Source organism: Zingiber officinale, chromosome 7A (genome assembly GCF_018446385.1).
Source record: "Zingiber officinale cultivar Zhangliang chromosome 7A, Zo_v1.1, whole genome shotgun sequence".
Classification (NCBI taxonomy): domain Eukaryota; kingdom Viridiplantae; phylum Streptophyta; class Magnoliopsida; order Zingiberales; family Zingiberaceae; genus Zingiber; species Zingiber officinale.
Window position 1 is genome coordinate 99,878,346 of NC_055998.1, and position 18,552 is coordinate 99,896,897.

At 37.7% G+C, this 18,552-nt stretch overlaps 1 protein-coding gene and 1 long non-coding RNA gene across 2 annotated transcripts; both read left to right on the forward strand.

The window, feature by feature from the left end:
* Positions 1 to 13,471: 13,471 nt before the first annotated feature.
* LOC122000307 lies at positions 13,472 to 14,289 on the forward strand. Its single transcript, XR_006117066.1, has 3 exons — positions 13,472 to 13,513; positions 13,898 to 13,963; positions 14,194 to 14,289. It is a non-coding gene; the product is annotated as an uncharacterized LOC122000307 (long non-coding RNA).
* A 507-nt stretch (positions 14,290 to 14,796) lies between these two features.
* On the forward strand, positions 14,797 to 17,214 carry LOC121999565 (flap endonuclease 1-A-like). The gene is made up of 10 exons (XM_042554227.1): positions 14,797 to 14,843; positions 14,923 to 14,976; positions 15,064 to 15,112; positions 15,204 to 15,251; positions 15,450 to 15,515; positions 15,692 to 15,742; positions 15,826 to 15,945; positions 16,008 to 16,088; positions 16,204 to 16,255; positions 17,192 to 17,214. The coding sequence occupies exons 1-10, from the start codon at positions 14,797 to 14,799 to the stop codon at positions 17,212 to 17,214; spliced, it is 591 nt and encodes a 196-aa protein (XP_042410161.1).
* Positions 17,215 to 18,552: the final 1,338 nt, after the last annotated feature.

The window sequence follows — 18,552 nt, forward strand, 5'->3', positions numbered from 1 at the left end:
TTAAGGAAAGCTATTTTTACATCCATCTATCATATCTCATAATCATGATGAGCTGATGTGGCCAGGAGTATCCGAATAGATTTAAGCATGACCATAGGTGAGAAAGTTTCATCATAATCAATGTCTTGCCTTTGATGATAGCCTTTCGCCACCAACCTTACCTTGTGGGTAATAATATTACCATCCATGTCAAATTTCTTCTTGAAAACTCATTTGCACCCTATAAGCGTAATGCCTTCAGGTGGGTCCACCAAGTTCCAAACTTTGTTTTCGTACATGGAATTCATTTCCGATTTCATGAATGTAAACCACTTGTCCTTTTCTAAACTATTCAGAGTCTCTTCGTAATCAGTAGGTTTCTCATCCTCAATGAGTAATACATCATTCGATTCTCTTACAAGAGATCCATATCTCTCAGGAATATTGTGTGTCCTTCCTGATCTACGAGGAGGTTGTGTCTTAATCGATTGTGGTTCTTGACTAGGCATCTCATTAGTGTTTATTAGAGTCTCTTGAACTTCATCAAGTTCAACCATACTCCCACTTGTTTTTTTGTAAGGGAAATTCATTCTCTAGGAGGTAGCATGCCTTGATACAAACACCTTTTGTTCCAAGGGGTGATAGAATTAGTAATCCTTAATTTCCTTAGGATATCCAATAATTAAACACTTATTAGACTTGACATCCAACTTGTTTGATATAGTCCTCCTCATATAAGAAGGACATACCCATATCTTCAAATAAGATATGAGGGGTTTCTTATTAGTCCATACCTCATATGAAGTAGTTGAGATTGCCTTCGTCGGGACTTTGTTTAGCAAGTAAACAACTATCATGAGTACATAACCCCAAAAGATCTTGGGAAGATCTACACGATCCATCATTGATCTAACCATGTCTAACAAGGTTTGATTACGCCTTTCTGATATACCATTATGTTGTGGCGTATAAGGTGGAGTCCATTGAGACAATATACCATTATCCCTTAGATAATCTAGAAATTCTTGGCTTAAATATTCACCACCTCGATCGGATCGAAGTATCTTAATATTTTTACTAAGTTGTTTCCCTACTTCACTTCTGAATTCTCTAAACTTTTCAAAGGCTTCAGACTTGTGTTTCATTAGATACACATACCCATAACGAGAGTGATCATCAATGAAAGTAATGAAGTAGCTATAACCTCCTAATACATGAGTTGGCATTGGTCCACATACATCGGTATGTACGATCCCAAGTAACTCATCAACTCGTTCACCCTTTTGAGAAAAATGTAACTTTGTCATCTTGCCTTTTAAACATGAATCACATGTATCAAATGTATCTAATTCAAATGATTCAAGAACTACAATCTTTTGCAATTCGGATATATGTTTCTTGCTTATATGGACAAGGCGACAATGTCACGAGTAAGAGGTTAATTGATTATCTATTTGAGCGCATTTATTGCTCTTTTATATATTGAGTACGTCGCTAGATATATCTAATGCGTAGATGCCATTGCATAAAGTTCCAGTGCCATAAAGAACGTCATTTAAGGTTATATAACAACAAATGTTAATAAAAGTTAAATGAAAATCTTTTCTATTTAAGCAAAGAAATAGAAACAATGTTCTTTATTAATGCTGGAACAAAATAACAATTATCTAGTTCTAAGACAAGCCCACTAGGAAAGCTTTAACAAGTATGTTCTGATGGCGACTACAGTAACCTTAGCTTTATTCCTAACTTGCAGACTTGTTTCTCTCTTGACGAGTCTTCTGCTATTCCTTAGCCCTTGTATGTCATTACATATATGTGAGTCACACCCAGTATCCAATATCCAAGTGTTTGAGGAAATAACATGACAATCAATAATGAAAATACCTGAAGAGGATGGAGCATTAGATGCATTATTCTTCTTTACGGACTCAAGATAGATCTTGCAGTTTCTTCGCCAGTCTCCCATCTTACCACAATGATGGCATGTGCTCTTTTATGCCGGTTATATTGTCTTGGCCTTTTTGCTCTTCCCTTTAACCTGATTTTTTGCTTCCTCTTAGAACTTTTCTTGGAGGAGTCTACTAATATCACAGTTTTTTGTTCACCCTTAACAGAAGATTCCACAGTGTTGAGCATATTTATCATCTTGGGGATGGTCAATTCCAAATTGTTCATCTGATAGTTCATCACAAATTGTGAATGACTTTTCGATAAACTATGTAGAATTAAGTCAATACTTAACTCATGATCCATTATAAAATCGAGTGATGCTAAACACTTTATGTAGACATTTATTTTTAATATGTATTGTACTACTGACAAACTCTCCTGTATCTTTGAGCAAAAGAGAAGCTTGGAGACCTCAAACTTTTCGGATCTAGCTTGCTTATCAAATAGCTCATGAAGATGATAGACAATATCATAAGTATCCAAATGCTCATGCTGTTTCTGTAATTCAGGAGTCATAGCGGCTAGTATGATGCAACTAGCAAGTATAGAATCATCCTTATGTTTCTGAAGAGCCAACAGTTGGTCCACAGTTGCATCGACATCAAGACTGGTGGGAAGAGGCTGATCAAGGACATAAGCTAGCTTCTCAGCTTTGAGAACAATTCTCAAATTTTGAAACCAGTCCAAGAAGTTCGACCCAGATCAATTTGTTCGAGTCTAAAATTGAACACAGATTAACAGAAGTTATAATTAAATGATTAACCTAGAAATACAAAAACAAGAATATATAAGAGATATGATTTTATTTATGTAAACAATTTACATAAAAGACCACTTATTTATCAAATTCAAATACTCTTATTTTAAATTCGGGAGATGGTAGATTTTCTCCAAGTGGGTTGATATCCACCATAGATAAGAATAATCTTGACTTTGGCCAATAAGTCATTCTTAGATATAGTGGTAGATAACATATTTACCGATTGCATATCACTTATATGTAACTATCACATTATGCTAGCAATTAATTGATCTTCACATAAATATCGGGTTGTTAATACATTAACAAGTATACATGAAATGCAAATCACCCAACTTCACCTCTATCCATATTGATTATGGCTTTGGCACAACAAATCAACGCTTCAAGTTTAAAACCAACCCGTTAATCATGAGATTGCATCTTTATGATTTGAACATGTTTATTTTCAAGTTGAGCTTGACTTTGGCCAACAATTCAAACAAGAACTTAAACTCTGGTTCTTACCATATTAACGAAAGATGTATGTTTTAATATTGAGTGAAGGATTTATGTCTCATCTATATCATGCAAAATTCTATTTACATGACATTACATGCATGACATAAATGATGACATGACACATCACATGCATGACATAAATGATGACATGACACATCACACATGGCATAACATGACACATCATACATATACATATGGTAAGATCTAATCACATCACACGCATGACAAATCTAATCATGTCATAATTAATGCATCTACATGGCATACAATATGATATGTTTATTACATAAATTTACATATGCTATAATTCTATTTTGAAAATAAAAATAAGTTATAAATATGATCAAGATTTATCTAATCAAATTAGGAAACCAATTTCCAAATTTAATTAACATATCTCATCTAGAATCTTTCTATCAATCAAGAATCTTTAATTATTTTGAAACAAAATTTCAAATTAATTTTTTAACCATTTAATAAATAAATAATTAATATTTCTTAATTTATTATAGAATAAATTAAATCTTGATTTTGTATGATTTTTCAAATCTTTCCAAATTTGGTATTTCCTCACAATTTAGAAACTTTATAAAAATGAAATATTTTAATAAATCAAAAAATTCTATAAAATATTAATTGTATAATTTAATTTAGAATATCTCAAATCTGTAATTTTTATGATTTTTTAAATCTTTCTAAATTTAGTATTTCCTAACAATTTATGAAAAATTTCAAAAATAGAATATTTTAATAAATCTAAAAATTCTAGAAAATATTAATTCTATAATTTAATTTAGAACATCTCAGATCTTGATTTTTTATAAAAAATTTCAGAATCTTTCCATATTTCGTATTTCCTAACAATTTAGGAAACTTTCCAAAAATAGAATATTTCTTAAAATTTAAGAAAATTCTAGAAATGATAATTTCTAAATTAATAGAATATTTCTAAATTTAATTTTCTGAAATTATATCAGAAGCTTTCTAAAAATAGAATTTCCTAACAATTTAGGAAACTTTCCAAAAATAAAAATCTTATAATTCTAGAAAAATTCTAATACTAATTACAACACAAATTACAAACCGTAAAATAATTTTATGTTCATGTCGAAGCACGATCAAGCTCTGATACCACTGTTGGGATATGTCCGATACGGTGCGTGCTAAAACACGCTTTGTAAACATGTGCAGCGGAAAATAAAATAATAATAATTCCAAAATTATTACATCACATGCACTACATGCATACAAAGATACAATATTCCAAACATGATCGCATAATTAAATTTTACGGAAAGTAAATTTACGCTAGGTGTACCTTACGGATGACCTGTAACGAGAAGGGCATCAACTGTAGCGACGTTGTTGAACCTCGCCTCTATTCGTATCCATGCCGAGTTCCTCAAGACAACTCCTTGAGTACAAGCCTCTCCTTCGGAAGTTACTAGCCACAAGCGAAGAAGAGGGATCAAGAGGAAGAGGAAGAGAAGCACACAAGGAAGAGATTTCTTCCTTGTGGCGGTCACGACAACAAGAGGGAGCCCCTCTTGTTGGCAGCAGGAAAGAGAGAGGGGAGAGGGAGAGGATAAGAGAAATTGGGTTAAGTTTTTCCAAAAAAACTTACAAGCCAATTAATGATCTCATGTGTATAATCTTCTATCAACCATATCAATATATAGTCCTCATTAATGAGTTAGATTAGAAAGTCCAAATTCAACCTATTATCCCTTAACCAAAAATTAGCCTCTTAACCCCTTGGTTTGGTTCACAACTAAACCAAGTTGGTTCATGACTAATTCATGATTAAACCAAATATGGTCCAACTCTTTCATAAGAGACGTGACCCATCCGCGCTTCCATTGTGACAAATATTTTCATATTTAACTTATGTATGACCCAACTAAACATTTATCTGTTGATCTAAGAATCCTATTCTTTAACTTGTTTTATGTCTTTTAGAGACTTGTTAGTGCGTGTGACCTAATAGGTTTTCGGTTTATCTTGGCCATCCATAATTAACTACTTAATTATAGAACGATCATGAGTGACACCTAGTAGTACATCATGATCGCCAATTAGTCGAAAAACCAAAGTTGATCTTAGAATTAATTCTGAATCCTTTAGCAACTACAGTGAGTCGTACCTCGTTCCTTTCACTCATCTTATACTCTCTTGGTTTAGGACATGGTCTTTATGTCTTGTCCCCACTAGGTTGACTATGTCACACCTAACCCAAGCAATACTTCCTCGTTCTACGGATTCAAATTACTCGTACATGTGTACAAGAGTCTTGCACTCTTAACATGTGATGCTTTGGCCAAATACTTTGAGTAATAATATTAACGAGTTGCCATAGGATATACATCTCCTCACAAGGAGGGGTGAATCCTCTGTGGGCTATCCAAACACCTTTAGGCACTTTAACTTATACCCAATCATCCCGGGTCCACACCTCAATGAGATGTTTGCTTAAGATGTCAAAGTATAAGTCTCCATGACCAAAATGACTTGTATACCTCAAGTTGAAGGAAACTTGCACTCGTGCTTCAGTAAAACTTAACATACATATCTATATATATGTAAAGACTCATGTGAAGTCTTACAGTGAGTCACTCCAATGAACTATTTACCATAACCAGCATCCAAGTTTAACTCTCGACATCCCAATGTCTCCAGCAAATGAGAAAATAGCTGCTTGGTTGAACTAAGGAGTATAAACCATGCTAATCTTATAGAATTGATGGTGTTTGAATGTATCAATTCGACGACTAGGAAAATTTTAATATATTCATAATTGCACATGTAGAGATAATCACTAGTTGCAATCTAATCACAAATTCTCTCATGCTATGAATTATATTACAGACATTCAGTAAATGAGTTTAAGACAATCAAACATATATATACACTCAAATAGTGAATCTATACTTATCAAATAAATAGAAAAAATCATAAGGTGATTGTCTTAGGACATCCCTTAAATTCTAATAGTTTATGTCTCTGATCACCTCTGGAGGTTAGTTCATGACCTCTGATCACATCTGCGTGCCTTTGATCAACCTATCTACATTGATGTCCACTATCCTCATCTGCCCATCCTCTCAATTGGTCCATTATTCTAACCGCATCAGTAATCCTCTGCACAGTCATACTCAGACTAGAAGTCAAAGACATGTAATCAATTTTTTGTTTTCAAAATGTTTAGGACATGATAAAAGACCTTGTGTAGCCATCAAAAGTATATCCTTACGATGTAAAATAACATGACCAAAATGTATACCCTCTCATGTCTCAAAAGTATACCCCTCTCAAACAAAATGTATACCCTTGCACAAAATGTGCACTCTCTAATCTATCAAACTCAGGTATCTATCATGTCCCCTCCTAACTGATACCAACTGATACGAGTTATGAAGAATGGATCCATTTTTTAGTAAAGGAGGAGGGAAGGTTAGACGAGCAACAATGCTCGTATATGCTTGACAGGTATAGACTGACCGAGCGAAAGAGTCCGATCGAGCGTCTAGGTTCGGCAGGCCGAGACAAGCCGAGCAGGAATAGCCGGTCGAGCAGAAGAAGCATTTAGCTCCACAAGCAAACAAGGCACATTATGCTCGACAGGTAGAGACCGACCGAGCGAAAGAGGCTGGTCGAGCGTCTAGGTTCGACAGGCCGAGACAGGCCGAGCAGGAGTAGCCGGTTGAGGAGAAGAAGCATTTAGCCCCATAAGCAGACAAGGCACATTATGCTCGGCAGGTAGAGACCGACCGAGTGAAAGAGGCTAGTCGAGTGTCTAGGTTCGGCAGGCCAAGACAGGCCGAGCGAGAACAGCCGGTCGAGTATAAGAAGCATTTGGCCTCACAACAAACAAGGCACAGTATGCTCGACAAGTGAAGGCCGACCGAGCGAAAGAGGTTGGTCGAGTGTCTAGGTTCGGCAGGCCGAGACAGGCCGAGCGAGAACAGTCGGTCGAGCAGAAGAAGTATTTGGTCCCGCAACAAACAAGGCACAGTATGCTCGACAGGTGAAGGCCGACTGAGCGAAAGAGGCCGATCGAGTCTTACATCGTTTGACTTTTCATAAACTCTGGCATATAAATCATATGTATATACTTTGTGATTATACAAGGGCTTAACTAATTTGGTGGGAAATGTCTTCTAGAAGCTTGTGCAGGTTTGCTAAACGACAAAGAAGGTACATCTGTGGTACAATAAAGATTCCTTAAACTAATTTTACAAGTGGTGCTTACGTCATCTCATAACAAACTTCAACAAACCGGGGTCCACCTCATGACTGTGGAGGTCAAGTGAAGTGGTATAAAAAGGGGAATCCTCTCCACTGGCCAGGTAAGTAATCATTCATACACAACATAAACCCTAATTTCCATCTTCCACATTACTCCTTCTCCTCGCTGGAAACTAACTTGAGCATCGGAGGGCTTGGCCAGGGATTCCCACCCCGGTCTTAGGTCACTAACGCTTTGTCGGTTAGTCTCATTGTGTGCAGGATCGCGAGATCGTTTCATCCATCGGACTGACGATTTTCTACTGACCCTAAGAGACATCTCACCGGCGTTCCCTTTCATGAGGTATCATTCGTAAAATCCAATTTGGTTTTCTCGGATCGGTTATCTTGTCTTCAAGTGTGAGTAAGGTTTGCTGTGGTTTTCTCGAATCTTCTCTTGTCATCGGTATCCGAATCTGCCATCATCCATCGCCGCCGAGTGTTTCATGTCGCAAGCTCTCAAACAGGATTAAATTTGACGTCGTCTGTGAGAAATTTCACCGAATATGAGATTGCAAGATGTAAGATGCTGGAAAATCGAACCTACTCACTATTAGTAGGGAAGATCTAGATTTCTTATTAACACTCATGTGCATAAGGCTCTACAACAACAACAACAAGCTCATACTGGAGCTACTCTGCCAGTAGCTCATAATCCGATGATCTCGACTACTGATCGATGAAAGGAAAGAGAGTTGGAAGAAGAAGATTGTGTATATATTGCTCCGGCCACTGCTCCTCCGACTAGACACCCTCGAGCCTTTCTTCGTACTCCTGTCGAGCAGGGAGGACGAAGGCCAGTATTTCAAGAATCCTCTGGCGAGGTACTGGACAAGGAGAAGCGCAAAGCTAAAATGATGGTGGCCAGTGATAGCTCACCAGAGAGAATTATTTCTCCATTTTCTCAAAGTATACTGGATGATCCACTTCCTAAACGATATCAAAATTTTCAAATCGGCGAATACACTGGAACCACATATCCAGAGGATCATTTATTAAAATTTGAGAATGTAGCATTATTACAATAATTTTTTGATAGAGTAAAATGTCGGATGTTCCTTACAGCACTCGGAGGAGCTGCTCAACGCTGGTTCAAAAGATTGCCTGAAAATTCTATCCGAAGGTTTAAAGATTTCAAGAAGGTTTTTGTACACCATTTTTCCAGTAACAAGAGGTATCATAAAACTCCCTAGAGCTTATTCTCAATTAAATAAGGATCTAAAGAGGCTATCAGAGCCTACATTAAGAGATTCAATCAGGTAGCTATTGATGTACCCAATGCTACTACTGAGATATTGGGAAGTACTTTCTCAGGGCTTGAATGATAATAATTTTTTTAAATATTTGGTGAGAAATCCTCCTGCAAATTTTAACTCATTAATTGAACGCGCTACTAAATTTATTAATGTCGAAGAAGCTCAGGCTGCACGCAGAGAAAAACACTACAACAAAAACTGCAAACGACAACACCCCTACGACAACGGTTTTAAGAGAAAGCGTTGCGTATTTGCTCAAAGACAACGGTTTTTGCCAAAACCGTTGTCTTTGAACTCCCCATTAAATATAAAAGACAACGGTTTTGGCAAAACTGTTGTCATTGAGCAATATTTTTTTAAAACGACAACACTTTTTACAACGGTTTTATAAACCGTTGTCTTTATCCGCCTTTTTAGCATCTACGACAACAGTTTTGAAAAAATCGTTGTAATTGAATTTGGTCATTTTCCCCCCTCGCTGTTTTCCTTTCCCTCGCTGTTTTCTTTTCGGCTCCGTGTTTTTCCTTCGCGCTCCCGAACCTAAGGCAATTTTCTTTCCCTCCCCTGATACAATCTCTTCACGCCATCCCGTCGACCACTGGATCTTCCTCCACAACGGTGTACTCTCCTCTCTCTCTCATTCTCACCCTCACTCTTGATTTATCTGTAAAATACCAGAAAAGGGCGGATAATAATAAGAGAATTTTCCAAAATTTTTAGAAATTTTTCGGGAATTTTTCGGAGCTTGTATGGACGAGTTTACAGGGATGAAAACTATGCCCCGGGAAAGCCTGTTTGGGTTATCCTGTTTAAACGAGGAAAAGTTTTATTTTTATTATTTTTTTCTTTTTATTTTCTCTCCCCGTGTGCCCTAACCGACGCCATTTTCTTCTCTTCTTTTTCCCCTTGCGCCGGTTCCCTCTCCCGATCCTCTTCTCCTCTTCTCCCTCGCACGCACGCCCTCACTCCCTCTGCCGCCGGCGACAAGAGCCACCTCTCCTCTTCGCTGGCCGACGCAGACCCGGACTCCTATCTTCTGCCTTAGCGACGGCCGCCGCCTTGAGACCTAGATCTATCTCGGCCGTTGAGATCAGGACGCGCCACCGCCTTCTCGTGTCGCCCCGGTCGCTATAGTCGACGCCGACTCCTGCCGCCCTCCTGAGCCTTTCCTTCGATCGCCGAGAAGAGTCCTTTACCTCTGCCTTAGCGTCGTCTGGCATTCTCCCATCTCTGCTGACGACGCCACTCCCGCTGAGCAGCGCCGGTTGCCGCTCTCTGTGAGCCCTAGCTTGTGCCCAGGCACGACCATCCCGCGGCCACTACAGCCTGTCCTCGTGCGCTGCCCTGTTGATCACCGCCGACTCCTTGTTCTTGAGCCATGCCACCTGAGCCAACAAGGTGAGATTGTGCCCGAAGGATTTGGATTGGTGGAGCACCCGATTGTTTGATCTCAGGCTGTGGTGTTGTTTCTTATTTCCAGCAGGACCTCTAGCTTGTTCCGGCAGCCAACATCTTCGACTTTGGATCAACAGTGATACATTCAAATTGAGGTGAGGTTTGTTTTGTTTTCGGGTTGATGCAGAGTGATAATATTGTAGTAGTGGATTATTTTAATTTGTTGAGGAGAAGGAGATGTGTAAGGAATATGCATATGATATTTTTATATAGAATGGAAACCATATTTTATTTTATTGTGTTGATAGATTAGTGGTTGATGGTGGTTTATTGATGGTGGGTTGAGTGATTCATGGTGGTTATTCAATTTAATGGTTGTTATTCGGAACATAGAATTGATTATCAGATGTGAGAGTTTGATTGTTGGATTAGAGATGATTTATGTATAAAATTAATCTTGTGAAAGAATTATGGATTCATTGTTTAGTTGAATTTATTTGTTGGATTGTTAGTTTATATCTTGTTTAGAGAATTGAAGCATGTAAACCGAGTTGATTACATGGATCTAAGTAGAAGTTGTGATTCAATTATGACATGTTGATTTGGGTGACACAGGACTTTGACGCGAGACGAGTATCTTGATGTCGGATTTGGACTGGATACGATTCTTCTATATCGGAGGCGGGTACCTTGACTTATCTTTTTGATATGTCTTGTTGATATGTCTAGTAGGTCATAGCTTTTAGTAATAATTATGTTCGTCATTGTTTCGGTATGTCACTTTTGGATACCTGTAACATGCTTGTTTGCTCACCTGATATGCATTTTATGCTAGTACCCACATGATTATATATATATATATGCTCAGAGAAGTAGTGACATACCATGCTTGTTATGTTCAGGGCCTAGGTTTTTGATATCCTATCTGACCTGTGTACTTTAGATCTTCGTATTTGACCATCGATATTATGATACTCATTTTATGTATATGGATATGGTTATGCTGATCAGTTTATTGCCATGCTTAGTGTCATGCATCATGTTTGCATGCTGCGCGATTGTCGGCTCCACTATGGTTGAGCACATCGCCAGTTACATGTACTGCACACACCACCACTCATGGGTTAGTGGTATATTAGACAGGTGTGTGGCGGTTCTGCTGTTTGGCTCCGTTGGTCTGAGGACTCAGCGTGGTAGCCGGCAGACAGTTCCGCTCTATTTGTCTCCGCTGGCATTTAGTGTAGCAGCGTGGTAGCCGGCAGACGGTGGACTCTGTTTGGCTCCGTTGGTCAGGTGACTCAGCGTGGTAGCCGGCAGAGATACCTCCCCGTCATCGTGTACCGGGAGATGAGAGCATTGAGCTCCCCCATTTATGATTTGGGGTCAGAGGACAGGAGTACTCCGACAGCATTCCGTCCACTCACTCACTCATCAGGTGTAGTGATGGTAGAGTGCACGGTTGTCACAACCCTACTCACTCGGTCTCACCATTGTGTGTGAGATGACTGACTGGCGTCAGGGGTGACCAGGACACATCATTGGCATCATACGCATTTATGCATTTACTGCTTGTGTTTGCTGCACTTATATGCTGCAATTTGGATGGATGCATATGTTTTACATGCATACAGGATTTATGACACTTCCGGTCTGACGACCTGATTATTCTGATAGGTGGCCCTGGTGAGTACAGTACTCTTCAGCCTTTTCTATTTTGCATTATCTTCTTTTGTTCAGGAGATTGTACTCCATAGTTATTACTATTTGTTATAGTTTACTATACATGTCAACTAGGTATCTGCTGAGTTGTTGAACTCACCCCCGTGGACACTATCTTTTTCAGGTACTAGGTTGTTTATGCAGACGCTTGGAGTATCCTGGCTGTCGATCCCCACATCACATCAGAAGACATGTCTTCGCGTTTGTGTACTTTTACTTCGGTATTTATAATTGGTGTATTTAGCTTTGTGTTCCGATTTTATTTCTGGAATTGTTATATTGTTGTGTTGTGTTGTTGTGTGTTGTAAGCCTAGCCGGCTAGCAGTGATTTATTTGGTTTTGTATGGGCTAGTATTTTATGTTTTTCCGCTGTATTGGTTTTGATTTCAGCCGAGTGGGCTGTTTAAAATATATATAACTGCGTGATTGTTGTTATACTTGTCCAGCCGTGTAGGCTGAGATTATTATCTACGTGGTTGTGTATATATTCCAGCCGCATGTGGTTGATGTATATTGTGTCTGTAGAAATGCTTCAGATTGTCACCCGTACAGGGGAGGTGCTGTCGAAATTTCTTCGGACAGGGATTTCCTCGGGGCGTGACATTATCTACCTTTGCCTCCTAAATGTTTGAGATGAGCCATGTCCTTGGTGCGCTCCTTGCATCTTCCCCTCTTCTGGCATAAGCTTGGACTCGCTGCCTGCGTGCCAATGCAGGTAGCACCAACTTCGTCATTGACAGGAGCGACGATGCGATCTTCATCACCTTCTCCGGGACGCAAGCCGTCGCTTCGTCGTCTGGCCTTGGCAGAGGGTTCTTCGAACCTGTTTCCCTATATAGCAACACACACGACATCTTCGCACCGCTGGGAAGAGGCGAGGAGGATGACGACGGGAAGCCGCAGCCGATGCTCCTCCAGGCCAGTGCCCTCCGCTTGTTTATGAGCTTGTACCACACCTCCGAGTTCCAGGTCTGCGCTTGATCTTTTTTTCCTTAGATTAGGGTTTCCTCTGCTTCAGATTCAATCGAATTAGGGTCATTTTTTTAAAAAATAATTCACCAAATCATCTTAATCATATCATTAATTGAATATGTCGATCATTTTCCACGAGATTTGTTCCTCTAGTTTTTCTTAATGACTTCTTAGATCAGAGAAGAACATGAAAACATACGTCTGTTTCGCATGTAAGCAAGCTTCTTCTGCAGGGTCTATGGCAGACTGCAAAGGCATCAGGATTTTAGCCATGGCATCCTTGTTTATTGTTGTTTCTGTTCATGTCTATAGAACTACAGCAGAGTCGGAGATGCATATTTCTACATTATATGCTCCAAGAAGACTGCCCATTTTCTAACAAAGAGAGTCAACAAGTTTCAGTCAAAATAGGCTAATTTTTCCATGCCTGGAGAAGGCAGCAGAATCTTTGATGTCCTAGTAAGTTTGATATGCTTTCCATCATAAAATTAGCATGTGACCTCTTCGATACTCCTTTTGTTGTTTAGTTAGTATTAAGATAAGAAGTTCTGATTTTAAATCATTAATTAGTATTAGGATGACGCCGAAGCCGCTGGACTACAAGTTGCTGAATGAGAATGTGAAGAAAGTTGCATATGCTGTCAAAGGGGAGCTTTACCTGCGGGCTTCGGAGTTGCAGAAGGAGGGGAAGAAGGTTATGATGCTTTCTCATACACAATTTTCGTTGATTGTGCCACAACATGATTTGAGTTAAATAGAATAAATTTTATTGAAAGAGACTCTTATTTCGATTCCTGAAAGATCTGACTTTGATTGTTTTTTTTTTCCATTCTTGTTATCTGGTTGAAGATATCTTCCTGGGTTATTTAGCACTGTATATGTTTGCTTTATTGCTTGTATCAAGATATGAAGTGCACATATGCCTTTGATTCTTTTTATTGTTAGCTTGTTGGGATGCCACTTGCGAGATTAAAATTTGAGGTTATAATACTGCACTCCCCTTGCAATTTATTCTTAAGAAACAAGATACAAGTTGGACTTACTTTCCATGAGATTGGTTTTTTTTTGTTGTTTGCAGATTATTTTCACAAATGTCGGGAACCCTCATGCTCTCGGATAGAAGCCATTAACATTTCCCCGTCAGGTTTCCATTTTCTCTTTATTCTTTCTTAAAAACTATTTGTATCAAAGTGTTGATCATTCTTCTCTATTGCTTGACTTAAGGAACTCAGTGAGAAAAAATCATCTTCACAAGTCAAAAATTCCTTGTACATGGAGCAATTTCTCCTTCTCTGTGCTCCCTGAGATAAAGAGATATTTTCCATTAGATTTCTCTTTTTAATGGTGTAATTTTTTACTTATACTATTCTCCAGGTGGTAGCATTGTGCCAAGCTCCATTTCTATTGGATGACCCTAATGTCGGGCTTTTATTCCCAGCAAATGTCATTGCAAGAGCTAAACATTATCTTTCATTGAATTTGGGTGGTTTAGGTATTCACATATTCCTACAATTTTTAACTCGCAGTCTACTTAAACCTTTTCCTTTTTGATGCAGTCTGTTTCTCAAGCTAAACTGCTTTGCAACTTGTTTCCTCTTGTTAACGGTGATCTGGAAAAGAAATGTATTCTGTACTTGTTTGTGCATTTGTAACCCAAGCAATTTTTATGTTGGCCTTTTCATAACATATGTGTCATATTCCAGTTTTTAGTTGTATCTTTATATGTAACAAACCCAAAACATCATCTGCAGGCCTTGTTATTTTTTTCATGTTGATGAGTAAATATTGTTTTAGTCATTCTGATAAGAATCTCAACTTTCTTTCGAGCAATCAGGTGCATATAGTGATTCTCGAGGACTTCCTGGAATTAGGAAAGAATTTGCAGAGTTCATTGAAAAATCTATGCATGAGTTGGACTTTTTTATTTCTTCTTCTAAGTCTTGACATTTTATATGGTCGATAAGTCATTTGCAAGGGATGTTCAATAGAACTATTAGATTATTAGAAGCAGGTATCAAACCAGTGTAAGTCCATTTGCATGTCTAAATATCATTTTGTTTATCATTCAGCCACCATATTTTATTATCATCTTTTTTATGCCAGATATGTATTTGACGGTCAACCTCCAGAGCTGAAGAAACAAGAACTTGCCAAAAGGCTAATCTTTACAGTTTTGTCATTGTCCCCCTCCTTTTTTTTTTGTTGCAAGATAATGATAATCTTTAAGCTTATTTTATTCTTTAGATATTTAAAGAGGAAAGATGCAACTAACGATCTGAACACAACAATTGAGGTCATTGCTTGTGTATAACAAGTACCTTTATTGGGACTCTTTAGTGTGCTAGAATTTCTTTTGCCGTCTTGGTTACATTTGTTGTTTGCAGACTGGTGATTTGGAGGGAATTGAAAAGTACAGCAAAAGGACTGTCAAGGTAATCTTTGATATTCCTATTTTATTGGAAATTACCATGAGGATCTTATTGATTATGATGCAATCAATATAAAGTTAGCATGCTGATTATCTGTTTTCTTCATATGTAACATAGAGTTTCTTTAAATATATTTTGAACTTTCAAATTACTTTCTTGAAGAATTTGATTCCAGTAGATGACTGTAGAGTTTTTTCATAGGTAACCAAGCAACATAATGAAGATTGTAAATGTCTCTTAAGACTAATGGGTGTGCCTACTATTGAGGTAAACTAGTCCACTTTCACTTATTGAATTCTTTATCCTTGCTACAAGAATTTGAACTAACAATGACACAATTTTACATTCTCTTGCAAACATTTCCTAAAGCTGCATGCAATTGCTTAATATACAAGTATTGTATCTCTAGTTTTAGAAGCTAAACTCATCTTTCTGATCTAAAGGCACCCTGTGAAGTAGAAGCTCAATCCGCAGCTCTTTGCAAAAGTGACAAGGTAAAATGATGCAATGTAACACATTCTATTTTATTTTTTTAACTTTAATATCCTAAACGTATTTGTTTGTTATCAATCTCTAGGTGTTTGCGGTTGCCTCAGAAAACATGGATACTTTAACTTTTGGGGTACCAAGGTTTCTCCATCATTTAATGGATCCTAGTTCCAAAAAAATCTCTGTGATGGAATTTGACATTTCAAAGGTATATTTATTCTGCTTATTGTTAATTGAATTACTGTATTTATTCTCATCCTTATTTTTTAGGTTCTTGAAGAGCTAAGACTCACTATGGATCAGTTCATTGATTTGTGTATTCTCTCTGGATGTGATTATTGTGATAACATTAAAGGTAAACTTTCTTATGAGATATTGTACATTCAACAAGTTTAACATACAAGGCTAGTACTCTACTACTTACTGTTTACGAAATTTGATAACTAATGTTCATTCAAATCTCTAGTATGATAAAGCTTGTGTGGTTGAATATGGTGTCAGTGCTACAACTGTTCCATGTCTATGTTACTTGGACTTGATATAGTTCAACATGAGTATGATCACAATCTCTGACATGGCTATTTTTACAAATTGTACATGTGTTCAATAGGATTAATGATTGTTCACTCTTAGTGTCACTGTTTGAGTGTCATTATCCAAGTATCTATATCCAACGCGGATTTGGGCAGTTATGTCATGCTTTGGAAATTTTCATTTTTTTTAAATGTTTGGTTGAAGGAAAAAAACTCTGTTTCTACATTTGATGTTCCATGAAATAAATTATACACATACCTTTGCCCAATACCTCATTCTAACATTTGATGTTACATGACGCTTATTTAGTTGTTTCTGCATTATGCAAGGACTGACGGTTAAATTATATTTTGTGAATACCAGAGTTCTTTTCCTTTCAGACACAACCTTGATATTCCTCTTCCAATGTGTTACTCATGAATGCAACTGATTGAGAGAGGATTTATTATTATTATTATTAGAACTATATTTCGATAAGGCTCCTTGAGTCACATGGAGTACATTAGTTGGAAGAGTTTCTCCATTTCTTCTAGCAGTGGCTAACAGTTCTGCAACATGTACAAATAGATACTCAAAGATTATGTTCAAGGGTAGTCATAAGTTTGAGTCAATGTAAAACTTGATGAAGTTGCAAAAAATCCTCTTTAAACCAGTCATTAGTTGAAAACGTAAGAGAAGGAGGAAAATTTGCAATTGTCTATTTTTTTCCCTAACTGGATAAAAGTAGTTTTTTAGTTGCTCTTATTCTTTGGTAGTCATATTTATAGTAATTTTGACTATAACCACCTCAAACATGCAACTTTGAGTATAAAATGGTCTGTTTCCTTGTATTGCTTATTTTCCAAGAATTCATGTTGTCATGTAGACTATAATATGGAATTATGGAATTTTATAAGTTTTGTTGAATTTTTCTTTTGCAGGTCGGGCAATTCGTGAGGCTTGAGTTTTTTTGATGCAAGAAGTGAGCTTTGTTAGCATGTAGCTTGCCTTACTAATTTGTAAATTAAAAGCGTGCCATATGGAGAACAACAAATGGAAAACATGTGATTTAATGTATATGGAGAACAGTAAAGGAAAACATGTGTATTTTGATGAGTAACAACTCATTTTGTATATTTTTGTATATGTGTGGCTACAAGATGAATTATATATTATTTTGGATTTAATGTAGTAAATATTTAGTTTTGTATTGGTGGTTTGCTTATAGTAAAATAAGATTGGTTGTTTGGTATTAATGAACATTAAAGACAACAGTTAAAAATGTTGTAAAAACTATGTAAACCACAACTATTTTTTTTTGAAAAAAGTGATAAAAGACAACGGTTTTATCCGTTGTAAAATATATTAAAACTGTTATAAAAAAAAGCAAAACGAGTAAATATTATCTACCACAACAGTTTATATCTGTTGTAAAAAGAGTCTACTACAACGGTTTATTTCTGTTGTTGAAATTAGCTACCATAACGGTTTTAAACCGTTGTCGTATCTGTAGGACCGTGATCGTTCGATAGAGGGGGGGGTGAATATCGATTCGAAAACTCGAGTGTAAAAGTACACAGCGGAAAAGTAAATGAACACAATTGATTTTACTTCGTTCAGAGCCTGTGACGACTCCTACTCAAAGGCCCGTACTCCTTGAGTACTTTCGTTGGGCAATTCACTAGCAATTCGAAATACTATTACAAATTAAGGTACAGAAATGCTAATGGAAATAAAGTGATACCGACAAGAAAATTAATCAAAGAAGAAGGAGCACTTTGTCGAGGCTTTGTTGGCGTCGCAGGAGCGTAGAGCAGCAGAGCAAGTAGTCGAAGCGTTCTCAGTTGTGTTTGAAGCTCCACCCCTGGGGCTTCTTTTATATGCTGCTCCGGGCGCCTTGATCCCTTCCGGGCGCCCTGGTGCGACGTCCTGGATAAAATTCACCTCCGGGCGCTCGGATCCCTTTCGGGCGCCCGGACCTCCGGGCGCCCGGACCTCCGGGCGCCCAGACCTCTTATTTTCAGAAACTTCCTTTCCTGCAAAATAGAGTTAGTCCGAGGCAAATATATATTCTGCAAAACAGATTGTTAGCACAACTAAAGTAATATGATTTAACAAGAAAAGAGTATGACTTAGATTCCGTCTTTCCGAGACCGGAATCTAGTCACGATCTCGACTTAGATATCCGAAATGGATCTAAGCCGGATCGACGCCTAATGTTCCCTTCCTGGGAACGCGTCCTCGCAGTCACTCCCCTCCAGTGATTTACCTCACTTACCTGCCAGACGTCCGGTCAGTCGTC

Excerpts from the sequence above, each read along its gene's own strand:
- LOC121999565 (XM_042554227.1), top strand. The coding sequence starts at position 14,797 with ATGTTCAATAGAACTATTAGATTATTAGAAGCAGGTATCAAACCAGT. Across the intron at positions 14,977-15,063 it reads AAACAAGAACTTGCCAAAAG|ATATTTAAAGAGGAAAGATG; the intron begins GCTAATCTTTAC and ends TTTATTCTTTAG. Across the intron at positions 15,252-15,449 it reads ACAGCAAAAGGACTGTCAAG|GTAACCAAGCAACATAATGA; the intron begins GTAATCTTTGAT and ends GTTTTTTCATAG.